Source organism: Loxodonta africana, chromosome 1 (genome assembly GCF_030014295.1).
Source record: "Loxodonta africana isolate mLoxAfr1 chromosome 1, mLoxAfr1.hap2, whole genome shotgun sequence".
NCBI classification, from domain to species: domain Eukaryota; kingdom Metazoa; phylum Chordata; class Mammalia; order Proboscidea; family Elephantidae; genus Loxodonta; species Loxodonta africana.
Genome location: NC_087342.1, coordinates 206,149,780 through 206,159,001, shown reverse-complemented (window position 1 = coordinate 206,159,001; position 9,222 = coordinate 206,149,780). Strand labels below are relative to the sequence as shown.

General features: G+C 40.1%; 1 protein-coding gene across 1 annotated transcript in view; it reads right to left on the bottom strand.

Annotated features, from left to right (window-relative positions):
- The window catches only part of ARFGEF3 (ARFGEF family member 3), a 165,557-nt gene that overhangs the window by 38,177 nt on the left and 118,158 nt on the right, over window positions 1–9,222 (bottom strand). Inside the window, exons 13-14 of the mRNA XM_003403996.4 lie at window positions 5,740–5,906; window positions 3,928–4,093 (exon numbers count right to left, since the gene is read on the bottom strand). Coding sequence (XP_003404044.2) covers window positions 3,928–4,093; window positions 5,740–5,906 — 333 coding nt within the window. The remainder of the gene's footprint in view (window positions 1–3,927; window positions 4,094–5,739; window positions 5,907–9,222) is intronic.

Here is a 9,222-nt window from a genome sequence, read left to right as displayed (position 1 = left end):
CTATTCCCAAGTGGTATACATTTTAAAACTTATTTCTTATAATTCTATACTTGACATATACACATTTAAAGACAAACAAAATGTTCATGTACGGGCTACCCTAACATGGATTCTCTTGCAGAGCTTCTTCGTAAGAATGATTAAAACAACAAGCCTCGTTGGTGAGATAATCCTATACTCTGATTCCAAAATATAATAATACCTTGATAATAACACTTTACACTTCTCAAAGTGTTCTCACATAGATTTTTTTCATTTGATTTTTCCAACAACTCATTGTAATTAGGCAGGGTAGGTATTATTTTTCCTATTTCACAGAGAAGGAAACAAGTATTAAAACAAATTAGGTAGATTGCTCAAGGCCATGAGGCTGGTAAAGGAAGGAATCAGGATTACCACTCATGTCTTCTGACTCCTAGTCCAGGTCTCTCTCCATAACACTCATTGTCAGCTTGATACGGGATCCTAATTCATCTTGTTTAAAGTTGTGCTAAAACAAACTCTCCTATAAGGAATTAGTTCAAAGAACCACTCCTTAACATTCTGGCAAGAAGAGATTGGCCTGGGGTTGAGGAGACCAGGCTAAAGCCTGGCTCGGGAAATAAAGTAGCCATGTAAAGCTGGGTCAGACATTCCATTCCCTAAGCCTCTAATTCCCTGGCATAAAGGAAGTAACCATTGGAGAAGTGGCCATGGCGTTGAAGTACATGTACAACTAACGCAACACATTCAAGCATATTAGGGAGGAGGGGAAGGGAAGGGAGCATAGATTTCTGCCTGACTTTAGAACTTCACCCTCACACCAGAATGATGACACAGCTCTACATGGTATTTGAAAATTATTTCAGCATATCTTTGATTCTTACAGAAATTCCAAGAAAAGAAGCTAGAGGCCTCTGAGCAACACAGGAGACTCAAATGTGGCTGCCAAAGTGGGAAAAAGCCAAATACTCAGAATTTAATTCGAGTCAAATGGTCTAAAGACATTCATGAGACTATATCATGTTTTAATGTTTCCTATGTGCTGGGTGAACACTAAAATTACTCAGTTCTATAGAACACTTTGACATTATATCAAAAATAGCCAGTTATTACAGTGTTGATTACCAGATTGCTGTTATGGCTTCTCATTATACATAATGAAAAGATCAAAGTTTCCAAACTCCAGATTAATTGCTTCTCAAATTCACTCCTCACTTCACACCTGGAATTTGCCACCAAAATGATAATAAAACCTTATTTTGTTGAATTCTAATACATAGCCAGTGCTGTTCTATCATTAATCCAAAATTAAATAAGTTTTCTGCAGACAGCAATTCAGCCTACTATTCCATTAAAGGAGCCCTGGCGACACCCTGGTGAAGAGCTCCACTGCTAACTGGAAGGCTGGCTGTTTGAATCACCGGCTGTTCCTTGGAAACCCAATGGGGCAGTTCTACTCTGTCCTATAGGGTCACTATGAGTTGGAATTGACTCCATGGCAACAAGTTTTTTTTTTGGGGGGGGGTGGGGAGGAGTTAACAGTAATAACTGATGAATACGGCCACCGCGAATACTCTGGTATTTGTCCATTTTTATATCTACTGAATGACGCCCTTTATCAAGGTTCAGGTAGATGATTGTTTTTGGCAGAAACTACGATATTTGAAAATAAAAGCTGGCATGTTTAGCCTCATTCAAATCCCAAGGCACTTATAAACTTGGGGCAGCACCTTTGATCCCTATTGAAGAGGGTTTGTGAAGACAGATGGACACCATGCATTGCTTATAGACAGACCAAATCAATGTCTCCCACCTATAAGAATCCCTATTTTTCAAATGGATGTAAATGCAATCAAATTCAGGAAACACAAATTCACCGAAAAGTCACTGTTGAATTCACAGTGCCACTTAACATTATCTGCTTTCCAATCAAAAGACACTAAAATTATGATTACCATCAACTGAAAGTCTGCATCCTTTCTTCATGTTAAAAAGGTAATTGAAAAAAGAAAAGGAATCATTCATAAGATTGAGAATTACCAGTTGAGGGTTTGCTTATTGCTCCAACTTTTTTGCTTCTCAATGTTAGCACTTCTTTTGCCTCCAAGACTCTTCTAAATTTTTATTTCAGGTCACAGATTCACTCCTTTCCCCCACTCGGTCTCGTCTCTTCATCTGACACTGCTGAATTACTCCGTATTTCTAATCTTTGCCATTCTATTTCTGTATTAATTGCTCTGTCACTGTTTCTTCCTTTCCCAAGGTTCTATCCCAAACCTTCCAAAGTGGCTCAGAACTTGGATTCTGAGATTAAACTGGGTTTAAACCCCCCACTCCTTTTTTTTTAATCAATTTCTGATGGTGTCACCTTGGGTGTATTATCAAATCTCTCCAATTCTGTTTCTTCATTTCTATAAAATGGAAAAATAAAAAAATAAAAGTACTGATTCTATTCCATTGTAGGAATTAAACACTATAAAGCATGTAACATGCTGAGCGCAGGGCTGAGCATATGCTAAGCACTTGACAAGTGTCAGCTATACTTGGTTAATCATTCCCTTTCCCTGGGTAATTTTGTCCCCTTCCATTGTATCAACTGTCACCTCTATGTGGCCAATTCCCAAAGCCATATTTCTAGACACAACCGTTCCTTGTATTTCAGATCCACATTTCTAATGCCTCTTGAACATCTTTAATTCAGAGTTAAGGTGTCCCAAACTGCCCCAGAATCACAACTTCCTATATATTTTTAAGCATGCCATCATTTTGCTCCTAGTTTCTGATTAGAAACCTCAGAAATCACATTGGATCTTCTAATAGTTGCCAAGTCTTGTCAAAACTCAACTGCACCCTTTCTCTTTTATTTTCACTGCCATAACCCTGGTTTCAGGTGCTTGTTTTTTTTTTCAGTCCAGAAGGTCAGGTCTGTTTAGTTTCTCTACTCACCCAACTCAGTCTCCAATGTTTACCTGCAGACAGAGTCTTCTTCTGGATGTTTGTCTCTAATTACATCATCTCGCACCTCTAACACTTTTGGATTTTCGTTGCCCAGAAATGAAATCCAAAAACTCTCATATTTGATCAAGAAATTCCTCCAGGCTACCAATGACTAGTCTAAACTTGTGAGCACTCCCAGACCTTTCCCTGACATTGTGTCTGACCCATGAACTGCTATGTCTGCAAACAAATGTGTTTAATGCCAACACTGCACACTGCTTTCTACATTCTCACATGAAATTTCTAATAGTTAAATAGGATTTAAAAAAAACCTCTGGACCGTGAAGAACAAGATGCTGGGTTACTACTGGACATTCTTTTTAATTCTGGTACAGCTGGAAAGGGAATGGAGAACCTCTGACATATTGACAGGAAATGGGAACGAAGCTCAGTTTAAAACCATTCATTTTACGTTACTGGTAAAATCCCAGGAGCATGGAATGATATAGGGCATCTATTAGTACATAGAGCTTCCAGGAATAATCTGGGCCTTGTGCCCAGACAGTTACTACATAGCCCCAGAAGAGGCTATAGTTTTGCACCTACAGACAAAGGTGCTAAGTAAGTCCTTATCTAATGGAGCACTTAAGCCTTGCAACCAAAAACCAAAACCCACTACCCTCGAGTCTATTCCAACTCATAGCAACCCTATAGGACAGAGTAGGACAGTACAATAGAGTTTCCAAGGAGTGCCTGGTGGATTTGAACTGCTGACCTCTTGGATAGCAGCCATAGCACTTAACCACTATGCCACCAGGGTTTCCGAGCCTTGCAAATTCCCATAGAAAAAAGCTCCTGTAAGGGGATTCAGGACACCTGGAACTGTCAAGGGAAGGTCTGTGGGAGCTGTTTCAACATCTGCTTCAAACACTCTTGCTTCTCTGAAAAGGCCTTTGAAGTGTGAGCCTTCCCATTCAAGTCTGCAAAGCCCTGGGACCAGCCACTGACCTGTCAGCATTGTGATGAGGGGCAGGCTGTTATCTTCCGGACTGCCCCAGTAGCCAGCTTCTCCAAGCATGTTCCGCTCAAGCACCTGATGGTAAAGTTCCTCAATCCAGGCCTGGGAGAAGACCATCAGCACCCCGCTGGTCTGCACTTGCTTCATGAACTCTTTCTGTGGAGAGAGATCACACTACATGTGACCAAACACAGACTCCTGCAAACAAACAGGCCCCTGACCTCTTCTGCTCCCTCATCACTTCACACATTCCCTAACTGAATCAAGGTTTCTAAAAAACACAGTGCCTTGTTTACTGGGGATGGAAGGTGACAATGAAGCGGGAAGCAGAGATGGAGACATCCCAAACTTCATGGAGTTCCTTTCACTTATGACATCTTTTTTAAATACCCCATAGAGAGACTGGAGGCCTGGTGGTACAGTGGTTAAGAGCTTGGCTGCTAGCCAAAAGGTCAGCAGTTCAAATCCACCAGCTGCTCCTTGGAAACCCTATGGGGCAGTTCTACTCTGTCCTATAGGGTCGCAATAAGTAGGAATCGACTTGGCGTCAGTGGGTTGTTTTTAGTGGGTAGAAAGATTAGGCAGATAGCATTCTATATTTTTACTATTTGGTGTGTGGGAGGGTTATGAACTACACAGGTATCTTTAACAGAGCTTCCCCTTCTCACTGCACAGACAGCAGCAGAGATGGAATGTGTTCCCCAGAAGAACAAGGGATGATACACTTCAAGAGATACCTAACTTACACTCAGGAAGCAATCACCCACCCTTGGGAATTTACAATTTATATTACGCAAGCAAATGATTGCCGATTCTCTTCAGACAGGTCCTTGGACTTAGGCTCAGGAACTGATGTTAGAGCACACCATGAACTGATGTTAGGGGGCACCATGAAGTAGCTTGCTCAGCCAAGGGGGCCAACCACAGTATAACTGACATCATTCTCCTTCTTTCACACCTTATAGGACGTGCTTTACCATTGACAGTCGGGAGGCTTAGGTCTAAGCACATTTTGCAATGTAACGAAGAGTTTTGCAACAGCATGACTTCATTTTCAGCAAAGGGGATCATTCCCTGCATATCCACTGATGTCAGTTAACACTGATCATGTGTTTTTCTCGTTGTTGTTGGAAATATGCACAGCAAAACATACACCAACAACGTCTACATGTACAATTCAGTGACACTGAGTACACACCTCAATTTGCGCAGCCACTCTCACCTCCTTTTCTGAATTGTTCCTCCCTCATTAATATAAACTCACTGCCCCCCAAGCTTCTTCTCTAACCTTTTGAGTTACTATTGTCAATTTGATGCCATATAAATAGGTCTTTAAAAGAGCCCAGTGCTCAAGGCAGACATTCTTTACTAATTAAGCTAAACAATTGTTTGGTTGAAAAAAGACTTCAGGGGATAAGCTTTAAAGTTTAAAGATTATCTTGGGGTAACAGTTTCTGAGGTTCATCCAGCCTCAGTGGCTCTAGGGAGTCTAGATTCTATGAGAATTTGAAATTCTTTTCTGCATTTTATGCCGTTTTAAGCAATGTGTTTTTGAACATTCATGTGTGTAATAATGCTACTGGATGAAATTACTCAACCCCCAGCAGGTAGCCACCTGCAGTTACTCTCAGTTCTTTACTTTCTGGTGCAAGGTGGGAATGCCACAAGGCATTGCCCATAACAGAGCAATGTGGAACAGAACACCTTGTGCCATTTCTCTCTCAGGGCACTGGCACCTGGCTTTACAGGTGAGAGGTCACCCACCTCCCCTCGGAATGCCTGACTCCAGAGTGCATACCCACCATCATGCCAGGCACCAGGGCTGGCCTCTTCCTGTAGTAGTCACCATGGGAGAGCTTCAGGTTGAGGAGCAGAGCACAGTGTGCGGCCATGTACAGGCTGTCTGCATTCATCAGCATCTGGAAGCTGAGGCTGCTGCTGCTGTCAAATCCTGGAGAGCGCATCATACCTGAGGGAAACAATCAAGAGCTCTAGGGCTACAAACACACTGCTTTACCCAAAGGTATACAGCTAGAAATTGGCAAAGGTCTTTGAGGCCCAAATTCCAGTTTTTTGCACTATGCCGCACTGTACTTGCTATACTAGATATATAGTATGCTGATGGTAGTATTAACAGTAATGGGAATAACACAATAAAAAAAAAAAAAAGCTATTATTTATTAAGTACTTTCTATTTTCCAGAACCAATCTTTTCTCATACATTATTTCATTTGATCCTGCACAAACCAAAATAAATAAATAAATAAATAAACCTGTTGCTATTGAGTTGATTCCAATTAATAGTGACCCTAAAGGACCAAGTAGAACTGCCCCATAGTGTTTCCAAGGAGCACCTGGTGGATTTGAACTGCAAACCTTTTGGTTTGCAGCCATAGCTTGTAGCTCTTAACCACTATACCACCAGGCTTTCCAATCCTGCACAAGCCCTTACGTTGCAACTAAGGAAAACTGCTTGGAGTAGCTAAGTGATTTACCCAAATATACAGCAAGAAATTGGCAAAAAAAAAAAAAAAAAGGCTTTTTGCGCTATGCTTTTTGTACTTGCTTGTAATTTTGGGATAAGATTCCACTATATCATGTCCTTCTCTATTATCCTATACTATACCCTTTGCCATCAAGCTAATTCTGACTCATAGCGACCCTACAGGACAGAGTAGAACTGCCCTATAGAGTTTCCAAGGAGTGGCTAGAGGATTCAAACTGCCGACCTTTACGGTTAGCAGCCTGTTTTCCATTCGTCTTTTGACTGGTCTCATTGAAGTGTTATCAACTTTTGAGTGGCAAATTAATGGAACTATGACCTTTAGCATATTCTGGCTTCTTGGCTTTTCCTGTTTTCAGTAACTAAAGTTTATTCTCCCTCAATAATTAAGATGTGCTTGACTATCAGAGCAGGAGGATGAAACAGGAGGTTTCACTTGTAACCAGTCACGGTTACTGGACACAAGATAGCATGAATGATCACCAAAAGTCTCCTCCATGTCTGAGATCATATGATATTTCTGAAATAAAAGTAATGAATATTTGATGTAAAACATTTAACAGTACTGAAGAGTATAAAAAGTAAGATCAATAGTCTCTGCTTCCCCCAAGCCCCTATGCTATCCCTCTCAATCAAGACTCACTTCCTTGTGCATACAGTTATCACAAATGAGATCATACTACATGCATTGTACTATAACTATTTCATTCTTTCTTATTGACCATGCATGGCTATACTATGATTTAAGTAATGCTCTATTTGCAGACATTTAGATTGCTTCAAAATTATGAAAAAAGCTAAAATGATGACATAACTTAGTACTTCTGCTAGTTTATCTGAGATAGATTTCTAGAAGCAGAATAAAACCAAAAAAAAAAAACCAAACCCGTTGCTGTCGAATCGATTCTGACTCATAGCGACCCTATGGGACAGGGTAGAACTGCCTCATAGGGTTTCCAAGGAGCACCTGACGGATTTGAACTGCTGACCTTTAGGTTAGCAGCTGTAGCACTTAACCACTATGCCACCAGGGTTTCCAGAAGCAGAATACACACTCTGAATTTAATAGATACAGCCAAAATTGCTTCCAAATAGTTTTCCCTCCTATCACCTGTATATGAGACCAGTAGTCTATCCACTCTCACCAATAGTGGACATTATCAATTTTCTATATCTTCAGAATAAGATTACACGGTAATAGAAGTTATAGGAAAAGTTTTATAGAGATTTGGAAAAAGATACAAAGAAGAAAATGAAAATCTGTAGTAACATTTTGATGCTAATTTTGAATCCTTTTTAAAATTACATACGGCCATTAATGATACGGAAATGGTCATAATGTAATTTTAAAAAGCTTACGTGTTCTTGAACAGTATCTGCTAAGTTATAATTAAAAGTTTTTCAATAAGAACATGTAGAGAACAATTTATGGTAAGTTACCAGAAGTAAATATGATATTTAAAAAACCTGTTGCCATTGAGTCAATTGTGACTCCAAGTGACTCTATAGGACAGGGTGGAACTGCTAGACACGGTTTCCAAGGAAGTAATCTTTACAGAAACAGACTGCCACATCTTTCTCCAGCTGCGTACCTGGTGGGTCGGAACCACTGACCTTTCAGTTAGTAGCTGAGCACTTAACCACTGTGCCACCAGGTCTCCTTAACTATGATACAGGCATCATATATCATATTTTCAAAGAACATGTCTTTACAGACATAAAGAACATGCTAACAAAATATTAAGTGGATAGTAAGTTACAAAATTATGCACATACCATATTCACTCTGTCTCTTCCTCTCTCATCTATCTAGCCATCTATGTACCTGTCTATATACGGCGTAATGCGATGATTAACAGCATGGAGTCTGGAAGCAGAGTCCATGCGTAGGCTCATATCCTGGCATCCGTACTTCCTAGCTGTGTACCTTGGATGACTTAGCCTCCTTGTGCCTCAGTTTTCACATCTGCGAAATGAGGATACTAATCCTACCTACCTTATGGAGTTGTTATAAGTATTAAATGAATTAATATATGCAAAATCCTTAGACACAGGAAGTACTAGATTAGTGTTAAAAATGTTAGCTAACATTATTATTATGATGTAGAATGGCATTAAGGACATCCTACATGAAGAAAGCAAAAGGTCATTAAAAGACATGAAAGAAAGAAAAAAACAAAATGGATATCAGAAGAGACTCTGAAACTTGCTCTTGAATGTAGAGTAGCTAAAGTAAACTGAGGAAATGAAGTAAAAGAGCTGAACAGAAGATTTCAAAGGGTGGCTAGAGAAGACAAAGTAAAGTATAATAATGACATGTGCAAAGACCTGGAGTTAAAAAACCACAAGGGAAGAACACATTTGGCATTTCTCAGGCTGAAAGAACTGAAGAAAAAATTCAAGCCTCGAGTTGCAATAGTGAAGGTTTCTATGGACAAAATACTGAAAGATGCAGAAAGCATCAAAAGAAGATGGAGGAATACACAGAGTCACTGTACCAGAAAGGACTGGTCGATGCTCAATCATTTCACGAGGTAGCATATGATCATTGGTTTCAGAACCAATGGTACTGAAAGAAGTCCAAGCTGCACTGAAGGCATTGGCAAAAAACAAGACTCCAGAAATTGACGGAATACCAATTGAGATGTTTCAACAAATGGATGCAGTGCTGGAGGTGCTCACTTGTCTACACCAAGAAAGTTGGAAGACAGCTACCTGGCCAACTGACTGGAAGAGATCCATATTTATGCCTATTCCAATGAAAGGTGATCCAAGAGAATGG